This window comes from Aotus nancymaae, unplaced genomic scaffold, assembly GCF_030222135.1.
Source record: "Aotus nancymaae isolate 86718 unplaced genomic scaffold, 86718_ANA_hifiasm-v0.15.2.pri h1tg000011l, whole genome shotgun sequence".
Classification (NCBI taxonomy): Eukaryota; Metazoa; Chordata; class Mammalia; order Primates; family Aotidae; genus Aotus; species Aotus nancymaae.
In genome coordinates, this window is record NW_026988422.1 from 15,261,975 (window position 1) to 15,279,611 (window position 17,637).

General features: G+C 44.0%; 1 protein-coding gene across 3 annotated transcripts in view; it reads right to left on the bottom strand.

The window, feature by feature from the left end:
* DRD3 (dopamine receptor D3) overlaps positions 1-17,637 on the bottom strand; it is a 67,288-nt gene that overhangs the window by 19,207 nt on the left and 30,444 nt on the right. For all 3 annotated transcript variants that reach the window (XM_012463904.2, XM_012463902.2, XM_012463903.2), the window contains one exon: positions 9,527-9,639. In XM_012463904.2, the coding sequence (XP_012319327.1) occupies positions 9,527-9,639 (113 nt within the window). The remainder of the gene's footprint in view (positions 1-9,526; positions 9,640-17,637) is intronic.

Here is a 17,637-nt window from a genome sequence, read left to right on the forward strand (position 1 = left end):
CGAGATTTCAAAGATAAATTTCATCATGTCTCCTCATCTTCCCAGCTGAAAATGATCTGAGATAGGCAGGACTCTAGAATAGCCCCAAGATTTCTGCCTTGCATAATCCCCTCCGTTGAGTGTAGGCTGAATCTGTGACTATAATGTAATATTACTCCTGTGACTTGATTACCAATCAGTTGTGGCTGAGCTAATCAAACGGGAGATTATCTTGACTGGGCCTGACCTAATTAGGTGAGCCCTTAAAGGGGACTGAGAAATTATCCTCTTGGCCTTGAAGGAGCAAACTGCTGTGTTTTGGAGAGGGTCGTTTTTTAGGAGATGGCAAAAGGCTTACAGGAGCTGAGAACTGCATTGGTTGAGAGCCAGCTAGAAAGTAGGGGCCTCAGTCCTGCAACTGCAAGCAACTGAATACTCCTAACAGCCTGAATGAGTGTGGAAAAGGATCCCAACCTCTAGATGAGAACACAACCCAGTCTACACCTTGATTTCAGCCCTGAGAGATCCTGAGAAGAGAACCTACTTACACTGTGCACAGGGTTCTGACCTACAGACTCTGCAGGATAAAAATGGGTACAGTTCAAGCTTCTAAATATGTGATAAAGTGTTCCACAGCAATAGAAAATAAATAAACTTTTCATGGCTCCTCTTTCACCCATAAACCAAGCTCAGCCTTCTCCAACATGACCTCAACTTACGTTGCCAGTCTGACATCCCACTGGTCCCTGACACTCACTCATAGCTCCAGCCAAACTGGCCTGGTGATGAGTACTCTGAGACTGGTGTCTTTGTTCAATGAATCATTCCTTCTCCCTCCCTGGGCAACTCAGTCTTGCCCTCCCTTAATCTCAGGTGAACTCTCTAGCAACCTTCCCAGTCCTTTCCATCGTACAGAGACCTCTAACTAACTATGAACTCTTAGCACTTCTATGCAAATCAATTACAGTGTGCCTTCCTGCACGCAGCTGTCTTGCTCCATGATTGAATTTGCCTCATGGCTGGAGACAGCCCCATATGATTTAAGGTACTTGAGGATCAAATCATCTTATAACCTTGATATTCTTAATAGATCTCTGTACAAAGAAAGTAATAAGGAACTGTTAACTGACTGCCTCATCGGTCATGAAGGCCTTCTTTCCCATAAGAGGGGAAGGCCTCCTTCCCTTCTAATCCTGGCCAGGCTTAGTGATCTAAAGTATATAGCTGGATCTACCTATGGCTCAACATTTTTTGTCTTATCAGTTTCCAGGGAACCTGGAGCCTCCTTAACCCTTGTGTACCTCAAGGCCTGGGATTAAGGAAAGGAAGGACAGATGCTGGGCTAGAGGGGATCGGGCAAGGCTTCCTGATGCTCCTCCTGTGTGTGCCCTGCTCCTTCGGGCCAGCACTCCCCGAATCTGTCTCGTGTGCATCTTGTTGTAGAGTGGTAACATTTGTATTCCCCAAAGAGCAGATTACAGTCAGCTGTGAGTTCTGAGATGAAGGTAAACTGTGCAGGACCTGGCCTTGACACCATGATCAACAACAAAGGTGGCTTCTTTCTCAAAAGGGAAAAATTGAATAAGGTCAAATTAAGATCCTGCCACCCACTCCTCGGGAGGCTACAACAACCTGGTCCCCTTCATCTGATGCAAGTCCTCTCTTGATTCCCTTCCTTCCTTGATACAAGAGCAGGTCAAGTAGCAGCTGGTGCTTCTCCAGGCCTCTGACTCTTCTCAGGGCTTGAGACTCTGCTGGGCTTCCAGTCCAGTATGTCTACAAGGGCCTCGCTGTTAGTGGTAGCTGTGGGCACCTGGGTGGAGGGGTTGAGCCTTGAGTCCTACTGCTGCCACGACCGAACAGCGAGGGGAAGGAATGCGGTAACTCACTTTCTCCAGGCCTGCCACTTGCCGAATGTCCTGTGAGGTAAAAGAGCCTGACCCTCCTGTGTATTTAGTGGGGTGCTGGTAAGGGGCTAACAATGGGCTCCGTAGCTTGAAAAAAGCCCTAATTTGTAATATTTGCCAATTTCTGTGGTGTAAATGCTCCCGCCATGGCCCATTTTAAGCTACCACCAAAGCTTTAATAACCGACTCAAAAAGTTTCTAACATTTTGTCAGCTCTCACTGGCCATGATAAGCTGGCTTCAGCAGATCACTGAGAGTTGTATACTTTTAAAATATGCTATAATGTTCAGCAACTCCTTGGCGGCTCCATTAATGAAGTGAGTGAGCAAGTGTAGGAAACGCTGGCTCTATCCCATAAAGAAGGAAGCAGAGACTCAAGGATGTTAATTATGAACCCAAGGTTCTGCAGCAAATTGTGGCAGAGCCAGGTCTCCCACCTCTGAGATGTGTTTCTCCCGAGTGCCCTCCTCCCTCTCAAGGGCATCGGCAGGTCTCTGAGTTCTTGTGGGGGACAAGGGCTTCCTCAGCGAAGTCAGCATGGCAAGGGTGGTTTGCGCTTGCAAAGCACTGCGAGGGCCCACAGCTGAGTTTCCTCAATTAGCTCGATTCTGTTAATTGCCTGGGGGTCCTGTTAAAATGCAGACTATCAGGCTCAGTTTCTGAAGATTCTGGTTTAGTACTTCTGAAGTAGACCCCAGAAATGTGTATTTTTGTTTCTTCTTTTTAAAAATTATTTAATTTTACTTTTCTATAAGTTATTGGGGTACATACAGGTAGTATTTGGTTACATGAGTAAGTTCTTTATGGTGATTCGTGAGATCCTGGTGCCCCCATCACAGGAGCAGCGTACACTGTACCATATTTGTAGGCTTTTATCCCTCGCCCCCCCAACTTTTTCCCCCAAGTCCTTAAAGTGCATTGTATCATTCTTATGCCTTTGCATCCTCATAGCTTAGCTCCCACATATCAGTGAGAAGGGAAATGTGTATTTTTAACAAGCAAGCACACCTTATGATTAGACAGGTTTTGAGAAAGTCTGCATTAGGGGAAATTTTGTGACAAAGGTTTCTTGTTCACGTGGATAAGAAGTGAGAGACAAGACTACATTTTAACACTTTTACATTAATTTTTTTCTTACTCTTTTTTAAACATGGTTAAACTGTTAGAATAAATGAGATCCCCCGCTTGCCATAAGCTGACTGCGACATCGAGCTGTCCCGGAATTGGCCATCGGAGGGCACTATAATGCAGCAAGAATTCTGCCAGCTCGGCTGGGGTGAGAAGTTCACTGCTCACCTGGGGGCTCTCCAGGCTCTGTGGGGAGGCAGAGAGGGAAAACCCGGCGCCCAGGTTCCTGGGGCCCTGCAGGGACCCTGAATTCCCAACCCGGCCGACCGCTTAGCCTCTGATTTCCTCTCGGAGCGATTGCACGTGACCGACCGCTGGCGAGGGCCCCGCCAAAGCACCCGGAGGGCTGGGCTGGGCTTGGCCGTGAGAAAGAGAGAGGCTTGGCCCTGGGCCGCCTCTGAACATCTGGCCGCTGCGCTCACCGCGGTACTCCAAGGCCCGGACCCGCCAGCCTCGCACTGTGCGCGCAGCCCCTCCAGCCTCTGAGCCAGGGCCCCTCCCCTTGTGTCTGAGCTCTTAACTCCCTGGGCCGTTTCTGGTGTGGATGACTCCGCGGACCCCAGCTCTGGCAGTGTGCGTGGTGATTAAGTCCGTGGGCTTGAGAAACGGACTGATCAGCTCTGAAGCTCCGCTCTGCCACTGAGCTGTGTGGCCATGGGCCAGTGGTTTGTTTTTTCTGAGACTCAATTTTCTCATCTGTACAATGGGGATAATCATTCCTGCCCGAAAAGTCTGTAATGAATATTGAATGTTATTATCTCTGTAGACATTTGTTTTTAATCATAGTGCCTAGTAATGAATACTAAACTTTCAAAAGCCAGTATTGTTATTGTTGTCATTATTATTGTGCTAGCTCAAGGGATCCGTGATTGTTCATATCAGTGAGTTTATGGTTGTCTTCCCCTTACTCCTGATTATCAGTGAACATTAAATTTATTTATTTATTCACCAAAAAAGTACATAACACTCTCTATGTGACAGACACTATTTGAAGTGCTTTACAAATATTATTTCGTTTAATCTTCCTAACAATCCTTTGAGGTATTTGCTATTATCTACACTAAACAGATAAGGGAACTGCGGCTCTGAGAGGTTAATTGACTTGCCCAAGGTCACGTTGCTATTAAACTGTAGCGCCTGGATTTTTAGGCAGGCATTGTGACTCTATAGCTAGGAACCCAGAGCCAGACTCACAGCTCACCATCTTTGAGAGAGGCTGCCTCAGTCCTCACTCTTGCACCAGCTAATTGTGTGATCTTGGCAAACTCACCCACCCATTCTAGTCTCAGCACCTTTATTTATATAGTGAGGATAATACATCTCTCTCTCACTGGATTGTCATGAGGGTTAGCAATAATGAACGAAGAACTCTTATTGTCTGGCACATAGTACATGCTAAATAAATGGTAGCTATTTTTATTGTTGTTGCTTCCAGACTCATGTAAGTTAGCATTAGCACAGAAGATAGCCAGAGCATTGAAGACATAGGAAATGTGTCTCATTTAGTACAAGAAAATTGCATCTCTAGAGATGAGCTGCCAGCATGGCCAGAAGCCCCTGCCTTGGTGCCCATCCTCACCTTCATCAATGAAGGTATCACTTATTGTAATAGAGTGCTGGTGGAAAGTCAGGAGATTCCATTTCTAGTCCCACACGTGTGCTAAGAGGCTGCAGGACTTCAGGCAAGCGGTTAGCATTTCTCCTCAAATGAGATGACCGCGACGCCCCATCTGGCTTCTGGTTCTTTGAGCGGAATCTATATGGCTTGCCACTTACTGAAGGTCTCAGTACCTCACAGAAATTGATTTCTATCTCAGAGCCCTGTCCCAGGGTGGGAGGTGTGTGTGTGTGAGTGTGTGCATGTGTGTGTGTATGTGTGTGTGTATTTGTGTGTATGTGTGTGTGTGTATGTATGTGTATGCATGTGTGTGTATGTGAACTGACAAGTGTTACTCTTTAGGAAGCTAGCAGTCCAGGAGGAAAGAGGCCAGCCTGGGTGGGAAGGCCTGACTCTAACTCCCCGCCTGGGTTTAATGAGCCCCAGAGTTCTGTGAGGGCTGCTTTTCACCACCTTTTATTTGGTCAGACAGGGGGCTCAATAAATCTTTAGTTCTGTGGACTCCCCTCCTGGAATTGTTGAAGGAGAAAGCTTTTTGCAAATCACTGGAAAGCCTTTTGCAAATATAAAGTGCTTATTTAGATGCAAACTAAAAATCCAAGGTGCCTGTGACTCATCTGGTACCTATTGTGCTCGTTGCAAAGACGCGGAGGCTTGCCTGTGTGATGGGTGCCATTTGAGAGCCACTTAAAGAACTCCCTGGTGAATGAATTTGGCTGCATTATTCCTGGGCTCCTCTCGGAGGACTCTAATTCTCACCACTTGGTTGTGTCCTCCTCTTCTGACACATTCTCAGCCCTCTCCCTGAGTTAGTTTGGACCCAGGATGAGATGGGAGGGGGGCTGGCCCCCTGGGGAGGCAGGGAGCTAAAGGAGTGGGGGCTTGTGCTCAGAGGACTTCCCACTCTGCTTTTTAAAAAAGAAAAGGCAGCATTAATCCAAGCATCAGAGCTTATGCCTAAGAATCTAATGACAATAGTATTACTTGCTTTCAAAAACACTTTTATCATTTCCTTTTCTTTCGTATCTCTTTCCACACTGTTATTACAGACCAGGGCTTCATGACCAAAAAATACTGAATCCATTTGGTTAAGTTTGTCAGATTGGTGACTGGCATTGTGTGAAGACCAAAGGTCTGTGTGAATGACTGCATTTTTAATGAATTGACCAGCTATTTGTCATCCCATGAACAGAATTTAATGCTATGTACTGCAAACTGCTGTGAAGAATAATGAATCCAGCTTTTCCAAGGCCTGTTTTCATTTCTAGAATAGGAGGGGGCTCCATTTTGAGTTTTGGTGAGGATTCATTGGCTCATATAGAAATATGAACCAAGAAGGGAGCTTCCTTTTTGCTTGGGAGCTAAGGTGTGTCTGGTCCCTTCAGGTAGGTAAGTGCTGTATATTCTCGGAGTCTTCCCATATGGGACAGAAGTCAATTCAAAGTTACTCTTGTTGGTTGCGTTTTAAGTGGCAAAAACTAGAAGTGTGTGTTAAGCATGGCTGCTGCCAGCAAAATGGTGGTCTTGTGCAAATTAGAGAAAGGCACCCTCTCCTGGCCAACTCTAGGCTTGGAAGAAGGAGTGATGGCTGGATTTCATTCCCACATCCTTGCAGAGGGCACAACCTTCACAATCTAATCCACAGCCCTAAGTGCCTGTGAATATGTGTGGGTGAAGTGTATAGGCACATTCTCAAGAGGGAAGAGAGGAGACTCAGGAACTAGGAGTGCTGAGGGGGCTCTCTTTTCACAGTTCTTCTCCCTCCTCACAAAGCAAACTCTCTCCCATTCTCTCATGTCCTTTCCGAAAGTGCCTACTTTATGGTATAAACGTTGGCTACCTTCAAGCAGGGACCACTGAATTCAGCTGGAATACTCTTTGTTCAAGGCTCCATAATGGGCATAGCAGAGAGGGTTGCAGGTGATCAGGAGCTAGGTCTTATAGAAGGCTTTGGGGTGGTGATAATGAAGCAAACCAGCTGCAGTCCCCTACTTCTGTAAATAACGTATTCCTGAAAATGTGTACTAAATGTCTAGAAATTACACAAAAGACTTAGCTGTTAGAGCTAAAAATATTGTAAAATCCCCAACTCTTCACTTTTTTACACAGCTCTATTAAAATATAACTCATATACCACAGAATTCATCCACTCAAAGTGTATAGTTCAATGTTATATGAGTATGTTTACAGAATTATGCAGTTATAGTCCTATAATTTTTTGTTGTTGTTGTTGCAGAGATGAGGACTTGCTATGCTGTCCAGGCTGGCCTCAAACTCCTGACCTCAAGCAATCCTCCCACCTTAGCCTCCCAAGTAGCTGGGATTACAGGCACATGCTACTGCACCTGGATCCCTCTATTTTAAGCACACTCTCTAAAGGTATTATTTTCAGCATTGTGGACATGTTCTTTAGTTTTCCTCTCAGTTGGATAGCCAACCAAGTGATATAAATAAAAAATCATCCAGTTGGCTGATTGGTTTGCAGGATCACCAGAGGAAAGGGTTTTCATATTCATTTTTTTATTATTCTTCAAAATTCCCATTGCAGCACATAAAAGGAAGTGTGAGGCTGTTGCTACAGAGGGCACAACACTGGGACATTGAGGGGGCCTGTGCTAGGACCTCCAGAAAAGGCAGGCTGGAGATGCCACAACATAGTGACAGAGAAAGCATAGAAAGCATTATGAGGGTTCAAGGGTGACTGAATCAGACTGTGGGACTGTGAAAGGGCTTTATGGAAAAGAGGACCATTGTGATAGATCTTGGAGCATGAGGATATGGGGCGGCCTGGGAAGAGATGAAAAGCGGGATTGAGGCTGGGCATGGTGGCTTGCTCCTGTAATCCCAGCAATTTGGGAGGCCGAAGCAGGTGGATTGTTTGAGGCCAGGAGCTTGAGACCAGCCTGACCAACATGGTGAAAACCCATCTCTACTAAAAATGCAAAAATTAGCCAGACAGGGTGGTGGGTGCCTGTAATTCCAGATACTTAGGAGGCAGAGGATGGAGAATTGCTTGAACCCAGGAGGCGGAGTTTGCAGGGAGCTGAGACTGTACCACTGCACTCCAGGCAGAGATTCTGACTCAAAACAACAAGAAAGAAAGAGAGAGAGAGAGAGAGAATGAAAGAAAGAAAGAGAAAGAGAGAGAGAAAGGCAAAGAAAGGAAAAAAGGAAGAAAGGAAGGAAAGAAAGGAAGGAAGGAAGGAAGGAAGGAAGGCAGGAAGGAAGGAAGGAAGGATTGCTTGAGGCCATATTGTGGAAAACATTGAAAGCCAGGCTGTGGAGGTAATTCTAACTTTCATTCAGTAGGCCAAGGTGACACTGAGGGGTTTTGAGTGGGGGAATGGCCACTGGGGCTTTACTTTTGGGGGAACAATTTTGATAGTAATATGAAGGACCAGTTAGAAAGTGCAGCAGAATTTAGGTAAGGGGTCAAGGAGGCAGCAAGAAAGGCAAAGTAGAGAAAAACCTGAAAAAAAAAAAAAAAAAAAGGGCAAAAATAGGGTCTATAAACACCAACCTCTTGAATATGAAATATCAGGAAGAGAAAGGAGTCAAACAAAACACAAGATTCCGGGAAAAAGATGCTGTGAAGAAGAGATCACCATGTCAAGGTGATTTGGTGCTTTAATGGTTTGGTTTTTAACAACTGACATAACGGGAACAAGTGGAATATCCAGGCAGTAATGTGATCTGGAACTCAGGGGAGAAGGCATAAATGTAGTTGGAGGTTTAGGGATGTTAGCACAAAGCTTAAGATTATTTACTTCAAGTCAAATAGATATGAATTCTAATCCTGGCGTGGCCCTGTGCTAGTGGTGTGGCCTTGGCAAATTCCTTAAGTACTCTAAGAAGTTGGAAATTGAAGATAATGACAGTACCTAAGAATTGTGAAAATGAAATGAGTTGATGTGTGTCAAAGCTTAGCACAATGTGATAAATTCTCAATAAATGGCAGATCTTATTTGGGGTCACCTGTGGAACTATGAGGTAGATGGATGATATTATTGGGGGGGAAGAGGTGGAAGGGGAAGTGGGAGGGAGATAACTCAGAGGAGGAAAAGGAGGTGGCTCTTGATGGGTGTCAAGGGCCATAGGCTTAAAAGTGACCTCCTTTCCCCAGGGCTCTCAGTGGGGCTGGTGATGTCCTGGGGGAGCCATGGCAAATCTAAGGCTCAGCGAGAGGAAAGGGGAAAGAAGAGAGGAAGACAAAAGGAGAGGGAAAGGGAGAAGCAGAGGGACCCGGAGCAAGGGTGATGAGTCCAGGTGCTCTCAGGGATAGAAAGCAATGTTACCAGGCAGCACACACAGAGAGAGGAGTCAAAATCATAGCAGTTCATCCCAGCAAACAAAATGTAATTTTAAATAGCGTGCTGTTCTTTACTTCCTTCTCTAAGCTCTATGAGAGAAACATACAGATCACATCCATGCTTTCTAAAATTGCCTTTCTCCCCCACTTCTCTCCCCTCTTGCCCTTAAAAATTATCCCTATACCTGCCCTGCTACTTTCTCTCTATCTCTCCCTTCAACAAAAACAAACAAAACAATAACAGGATTTCCTACGAACCCATCAGCTCACCTTTCCTACTTCTGCCACCTCCTTGCCTTCCTATTAGAAAGCAATAAAGCCCCCAAAGGATGGTGGAAAACAGCACCAGAATCCTTTTCAGGGAGTTGGAGGAGAAGAAAGGCTAGGAAAGCTTATAGGGTCATTATTTCCCTCCTGTTGCAGGGGTTTCTTCTCACCTGCAAATCATACTTTGAAAGAAAATGAAATAGAATGTTCCAGCGTCAAGTTCTACTTGGAGGTTACCCTAGTACCCTCAAATGCAAAACCTGTCTCTCCCCACTTCCCCAGCTTTTGGGCCACCTGGAGGGGGAATTGCAACCCTACCTGTCTATGCTGATGGCACAGAGGTTCAGGATGCTGGCTGTACACATCATGACGTCCAGGGTGACAAAAACATCGCAGCAAATGCGGCTGAAATTCCAGACTCCACCTGTCACCTGGGTGTCAGAGACAAGGATGTTAGTGTTTACCCCAGTGAAGGAACAACAACCCAACTGGCCCTATCGTCTTTCCTATGCTGCCTAGAGTAGATGTTGGTGCTCCTGCTCGGCAGATGGACATTGAGGAAGTGCCAGGCTATCTGAGATTGGTTGCTAAAGAAAGGACAAATTCACAGACTGTTAGGATGTTAATGCTGGAAGTGATCTTCCAAATCAATTAGTCCAGAGATTCTCAAAGTGTGGTCCACAGTGGGATATTCATTAAAGATGTAGATTTCTGAATCCTTCTTATTATACCTACTGAGTCAGAATCTTTGGCTCTTTGGTCCATCAATCTTCATTTTTCTTTCTTTCTTTCTTTTTTTTTTTTTGAGATGGAGTTTCGCTCTTGTTACCCAGGCTGGAGTGCAATGACGCGATCTCAGCTCACCGCAACCTCCGCCTCCTGGGTTCAGGCAATTCTGCCTCAGCCTCCTGAGTAGCTGGGATTACAGGCACGCGCCACTATGCCCAGCTAATTTTTTGTATTTTTAGTAGAGACGGGGTTTCACCATGTTGACCAGGATGGTCTCGATCTCTTGACCTCGTGATCCACCCGCCGTGGCCTCCCAAAGTGCTGGGATTACAGATGTGAGCCACCGCGCCCGGCAAATCTTCATTTTTAAATAAACACTCCTATATATACCAAGATTTGAGAATCACTGGTGAAGTTCAAACTCTCCTTGTTAGCTCTCCTTGTGGTTAAGTGAGGTACTTACTCATAGAAGCTTAGCTGGTGGTAAAAGAACTTTGGTGGCTGCCCGATGCATGCATTGTGCCAAAACTGTATCTCTGAAGCCCTCCACCCAGTAGAGAGTTCATCACTTAAGAAATAAGCTAAGAACACATTTTTCATAAAATGTACCTCCAAAGTAAAAATCTTTCTGGCTTCGGGTTGTAAAGCTTGGAAACACTCTGAAACAACACCTATGGGAATCTGTATAAAATAAGTCTGTGCCAATGTGACTGCCTTCAACACTCTCCCTCCCCACCCACATCCCAGAAACCAAAAGGTGGGGAAGAGGGCTGGATTCTCTCTGCTACTTAGAATTCATGAGGATGCTTTCGACTTCATGTATCTATCTATACCTGTGTTTCAAGTTCCATAACACCCTCTGAGTAATGCTTACAGTCAGGAATTTAGGTAATATCATTTTTATTTTAGCATATTTCTATTTATTTTTAAAACTTTTACATAGACTAATCGAGCCAGGAAGATGTGTCAGGGAGATTGTCACTTTTAAATTGTCCACCAAAGGCCACTCATGGACCGCAAGGCTTTGTGCGGTTACCAGCTTCTTGCCTGCAGGAGCTGCCATTCTTGGGGACCATAGTTCTCAGAGAGAAACCTGCCAAGCTTTGTGTCTCTGGCTGTAGCTGGGTATTCACAATACCCCTCCTGAACAGGCCCAGTGGCCATTTAAGAGGAAGAAAGAGTGAAAAATGGTACAGTAGCCTCTAAAGTAGCTTCTCAACAAGAAAGCAGATACTGACAAAATGACTGTGCCTAATGACAGTGCTAGCCATTCGTCTGGTTTCTCATCCAAAAATTTTCTTATATGACCAAGGCACTTTACTGTTCATTTCTGTTTTATCCCAATAAAGCAAGGTCCTTAAAGATAGTCTATCCTACCTTGCCCATAATAACTTCTTCCCCTTGAATTCGTTTCTTTTTTTTGCATCTCATTTTATTCCTGTTTGGTCATCTCCAGACTGTTTTGAGAAACCCTGACCAATGATTTTTTGTTTAAAAGCAACAATGAAAAGTTAAAACTAGTGAGGAATTTGTTCAATTGGTTTTGGATTTACTGTCTTTTAGTTTGACCAATTGGCTCTATATAATTGAAAACTCAATATGAATTTATAGGAATCATGAGAATAAAAAGCTTTTAAAAAATTGAGATGTAAGAATTCTGATCTAATGAGTCATAATGTCACAATGATTTAAGGGAACCAGGAGAATAAAAGATGGTTTTGTTCATTACATAGGACAGTTGTATACTATAAAAGCTTCTTGAAAAAGTTGATTTTGTATAATAAATTTTATTTCAACATTATATCTTTCAGCAGTTAATGTCTTAAATTGGGTAAAGAAACACTTTTTGGCATAATTGTGAGCACATGTTTGTTTATGTGTGTTTTGGGCTAGTGTAGGTGAAAAAGGATAGTTAAGACAACAGCAAACTTCCGTGTTTGCTGGCTATTCATTCATTTATTCATGCACTTGTAAAGCAAATACCTGTGAAGCTCTTAGTACTTGGTTTGTAGAAGGAGTGTATGTCATGTGTGTTGAGAGGTTTTACCAAATGTACTATAGGGCCTATCCTCAAAGAATTCACAAGGTAACTGGAGAAGCAAGACACTCTTCAATAGAATACTAGAGATCATCACGATATCCCAACATTGTTAATAGGAATTAACATTTATTAAGAATTTACTGTACATGTGTTACCAACTCACATGACCCATTCCAGAAATTTCTATAACTTTGAAACTTCAGATTTTGAAAACTGAATTTGTTTTTATTGTATGCGTTCTTAGAGGTTTTTGAAGACAAGTTATACCCTTACTTGGTAGGAGATGGAGTGACTGTTACTTAACCAACACTAACAGGAGCAGGAAGATTTACTTGTTCGCTGCTGCAACCCCAGCTCCCAGAGCAGGGCCCAAGCATGAAAATATATTCTGAAATAATAAATGGCCTCTGACATAATCTGTCATAATAAGAGCTAATCTTTATTGAATGCTTACTAAGTGCCTGGTGTTCTGCAAAGCAGTTTACATACATGGCCTCTATTGCCAATTATATCCTATAACAGAGGATTATCTTTATTGTCAAGGAAGAACCTAAAAGCTTAGAGAGAATAACCACTTTGTCCAAGGTCACAGGGCTAGTACAGGCAGACAGAGCGTTGGAATATAGGTTGTTACACATCCTGCTATAGGGAAGTGTTAGGTGAGGAGGGGTAGTTGTTAGAAAAGAGATGGAAGTGGGCAGATACCAGGGGAAAGGAGAAAACCAGGTGCTCCTCAGGGATTTCTGTGTGACAGTCCACATCATCTCCTTTCCAGGGAAAGAGACACTCTCCTGATTGCATCTATCCCAGGGTTCAAAGAACAGTGCAAGAGACCGTGGTACTTGCTACCTTTGGGGCTGGTGAAAGTGCACAAGACAGTTTTCTTTAATACCCCTCCTGCTTAGCCACCAAAGGCCAAAACCCTCAAGCTGTTTTCTGGCTTCCAGGCCCCCACTGGCCTCTCATCCCATTCTGGCTATCCTCTTTTCCTGTCTCGTGATCCTGCCATCAAAATTCTCATTCTCTCCTTGATTTCAGCTTAGAGTCAAGAAGAAAACAATCTGATTAGCTGATTAAAATAATTCCCACTAAGGTGCCATCACTTAGCCTTCCCTGGAGCTTACTCATTAAAATGAGTCTCTAATTGGTGGGATTTATGGTGGAATTTTTTTTTTCTATTGGCAACCTCCACATCAAGAAACTAATAGTAAGAGATCAATAGAGAGCATCTAGATGCCAAGAATATGCTGGTAACTCTCACACATTATCTCATAGCAACCTGAAGAGGCAAGTATGATTTCTAACTTATAGATAAAGAAATGGAAGCCAGGTGCGGTGGCTGATGCCTGTAATCCCAGCACTTTAGGAGGCTGAGGTGGGCAGATCACCTGAGGTCGGGAGTTCAAGACCAGCTTGACCAACATGGAGAAACTCTGTCTCTACTAAAAATACAAAATTAGCTGGGCGTGGTGGCGCATGCCTGTAATCCCAGCTACTCAGGAGGCTGAGGCAGGAGAATCGCTTGAACCTGGGAGGCGGAGTTTGTGGTGAGCCAAGATCATGCCATTGCACTCCAAACTGGGCAATAAGAGCAGAACTCCGTCTCAAGAAAAAATTAAATAAATAAAAGAAATAGAGACCTGGAAGGGTTGAGTAATTTGCCTAAGGATCCATAGCTTGTAAAGGGAGCTAGAATTTCGACCTCTTTATATTAACCATTACTCTTCTTGCCTCTCAAAGGTTAGCATCTTGTGCTTCTGAGAAGTGTACAATTTATCTCCATTCTAATATCATGGGAAGAAGAGTTGGTGTGTGTCCATCCATTACCCATGTAGCCACTGTTTATTGAGTGCCCACGATGTGTCTGATATTTTGCTTGGGTGGGTGTATTGAAACAAACTTATTTTTGTTCCCAGGGTCTCAGAATACAATGTGTGCCTACTACCAGAAGTAATGTGTGAATGGGTGTGGGTGAACTGAGGGCCCAGGAGATAGATACTAAGAAAACAGGTATGAGGTAATGTGATAAGTGCCAAAGGTGAGATAGGTACAAAGTGTTGGGAGATTATGAAAGGCAGAGTGATTTTTGAAATTAAAACAGATAAAAGTGAAAAGAGGCCAGGTGTAGTGGCTCACATCTGTAATCCAGCATTTTGGGAGGCTGAGGTAGGCAGATCACTTACAGTCAGGGGTTCAAGACCAGCTGGCCAACATGGTGAAACCCCCATCTCTACTAAAAATACAAAAATTAGCTGGGTGTGGTCGTGTGCGCCTGTAATCCCACCTACTAGAGAAGCTGAAGCATGAGAATGGCTTGAACCCGAGAGGCAGAGGTTGCAGTGAGACAAGATCGTGCCATTGGACTCCAGACTGGGCGATACAGCGAGACTCAGTCTCAAAAAAAAAAAAAAAGTGAAAAAAGTCAGTTTGGCTTAAGGCTTTTTAGAGACACCATTCTTTCTCCTGCATTCTAATGAATAACTCACTTCAGAATTACACAGCAACCAGGTGGCGTTACTCTTACTTGCTAATGAATATACTAACTCCCTGTGGCAATACAGAAGTTGAGTAAGCAGGAAAGTGTCTTCAGGTACTGAACTTGTCTATTGATTTTCAATAGACACAGCCTAGGGCAGCATTCCCCACATTTACTGATTATAAGGCAGCATTTCCCAAATCTCAGGAAGCTCTTGTTAAACAAAACGATTCTTAGGCCTCACTTGAAGTAATAAGTCCCTCAAGTGATTCTTACTGTGTTGGTTGGGGAAACACTGGTCTGAGGGTTAAGGGGAGCATAATATGATCCTCACAAATGGTTGTACCTAAGGCAGGGCTCCTTAAGCATTCTTTAGCCTGTTGATTTCGTTAGCTTCATGGTCCACATCTCAGAAGAATGTGGGTTTTTTTTTTTTTTTGGGATGGAGTCTCGCTCTGTCGCCCAGGCTGGAGTGCAGGGGCATGATCTCCGCTCACTGCAACCTCCACCTCTCGGTTTCAAGCGATTCTCCTGCCTCAGCCTCCCAAGTAGCTGGGATTATAGGCACCTGCCACCATGCCCGGCTAAATTTTGTATTTTTAGTAGAGACATGGTTTCACCATGTTGGCCAGGCTTGTCTTGAACTCCTGACCTCAGGTGATCCACCCGTTTCAGCCTCCCAAACTGCTGGGATTACAGGCATGAGCCACTGCACCTGGACAGAAGAATGTTTTTAATGCATTCATAGAGAATATCAATTTTATTGAAATACAGTTATCAAAGTTTAAAGATATATGTGTTTCTTTAATAATTCATTAACAAGATCTAGTGGCAGGTTCAAAATTCCTATAATTTCAAAGTAGTGATAAGTATAAGTGATGTTTCAAGATGTATGCAACAATCATAATGCAGTTTGAAAATATGAATATCATTGGTGTGAAGGAAGGAGTGTTAAAAAATTAAACAAAATTTAGGAGGCTGAGACAGAATTGCTTGAACCCGGGAGGTAGAGGTTGCAGTGAGCTGAGATTGCGCCACTGCACTCCAGCCTGGGCGATAGAGTGAGACTCCATCTCAAACAGAAAAAAAAAAGAAAGTGAAAAAAATTAAGAAATCTGTGACACTAAACATTGCTTCTGCTGTGGGTTGATACCTATGTTTGTAATTAAAGGAAATTCTAAATTTCATCTCAGGGAAAATAAAGGAGTAGTTTTATTTACATCCAAGTTGATGAAATCCACAGATTAAGAACTCCTACTCTAAAGGGATGAGTTTTTAGTTGTTTGGAAATAGCTAAGGGGCAAAGATAGAATTACTTCTCTAATTAGCCTCTTCAGTCCATTTTTGTTTGCCACATTCGGAGTATTTTTTGGTGGGAGGGTTACTGTGGGGCAACGTAGGATAATAAATAAGGATTTTTCACTTCTCGGCATCTTAATTTCCCCATCTGTGAAATGGGGATTTTGCGGCTTAGTGGTTCCCAAATGTCATAGTAGATGACTAGCTGGCTGCACAAGTCACGTCAGGTGGGAGTGGGGCCGGTGGCTTATTATAATTACTCTAGACCTCCAGGCTTGCCCTGCAAATGCTGGCTTGGTAGACCCGAGGTAGACCCAACAGTTTGTTTGTTTATTTGTTTGATTTTTTGAGACGGAGTATTGCTCTGTCGCCCAGGCTGGAGTGCAATGGTGCGATCTCGCCTCACTGCAATTTCCACCTCCTGGGTTCAAGTGATTCTCCTGCCTCAGCCTCCCGAGTAGCTGGGATTACAAACAACTACCCCCGACTAATTTTTGTATTTTTAGTAGAGACGGGGTTTCACCGTGTTAGTCAGGCTGGTCTCGAACTCCTGACCTCAGGTGATCTGCCCGCCTTGGCCTTCCAAAGTGCTGGGATTACAGGCATGAGCCACCGTGCCTGGCCCAGTTTGTATTTTTTTTTTTTTTTTTGAGATGGACTTTTGCTCTTGTTACCCAGGCTGGAGTGCAGTGGCACGATCTTGGCTCACTACAACCTCCGCCTCCCAGGTTCAAGCGATTCTCCTGCCTCAGCCTCCCGATTACAGGCATGCACAACCATGCCCGGCTAATTTTGTATTTTTAGTAGAGATGGGGTTTCGCCATGTTGGACAGGCTGGTTTCGAACTCCTGACCTCAAGTGACCCACCCGCCTTGGCCTTCCAAAGTGCTGGGATTACAGGCGTGAGCCACCGCGCCCTGCCCAGTTTGTATTTTTAACAAACAGTCTCTCCTTCCCCAACTGCTGTAAGTTAAGTGTGTCCCCCAAAAGGCGTGTGTTGGAAATTCAATCTCCAATGCAATGGTGTTGGGAGATGGGGCCTAATAAGAGGTGACTAGCCTTGAGGACTCTGCCCTCATGAGTAGATTAATGTTGCTCTTGTGGGAGTGGGTTCCTTTTAAAAGGACAAGTTTGGTCCCCTTTTGCTTCTTTTCTGTCCTCCTACTTTCCATCATGGGATGACAGCATGGAGGCCCTTTCCAGATGGAGGCCTTTTGATCTTGGACTTTCAAGCCTCCAGAACTGTTCTTTATAAATTACCCAGCCTCATGTATTCTGTCGTAGCTGCACAAAATGGACTAACATTCCCCCTAATGAAAGTTTACTTTAGAGCTGCTGAAAGTTTAGGTGCATAAGAAGTATGGAGTAGCTCATTGAAAAATGAGACTCCAAGACTCATCCTCAGAGAAACCATGTCATTTGAATATGGCCAGGAATTTCTTGTGGTTGGATCACACTGTGGAAATGATGGCAAAAATAATCTCTAAGCCCTTCCAGCTTTAATATTCTATAAGCTTTTATCAAAATCGAGAGTTTGGTGAAGACATTGTGAGAATATCCTGTTTTTGTTTTCCAGTAGGGAGGTCTTACATTGCTATCATTTGGGGGTTTTTGAGCTGTTGTAAAACTTCCCTTGAAAAAAAAGCATGTCTTTATTTTTTATAATCAATATCATTACAAAACTCAAAGATTCCTCTGTTCCCAAAATATTGCTATTTTTTCCTTTCATCACCATCCAACCTCGATAGCTTTTTCTGTGGTGCGTTTCCTTGTCGGAACCCATCTGATTCTATTTTGCTTGACTACCTTTCTTAGTCCTCACGTCTTTTCTCCTGTCTATACTGGGACCCAAGTAGCATGAGTTTAGTATTCCAAATGTTCCCC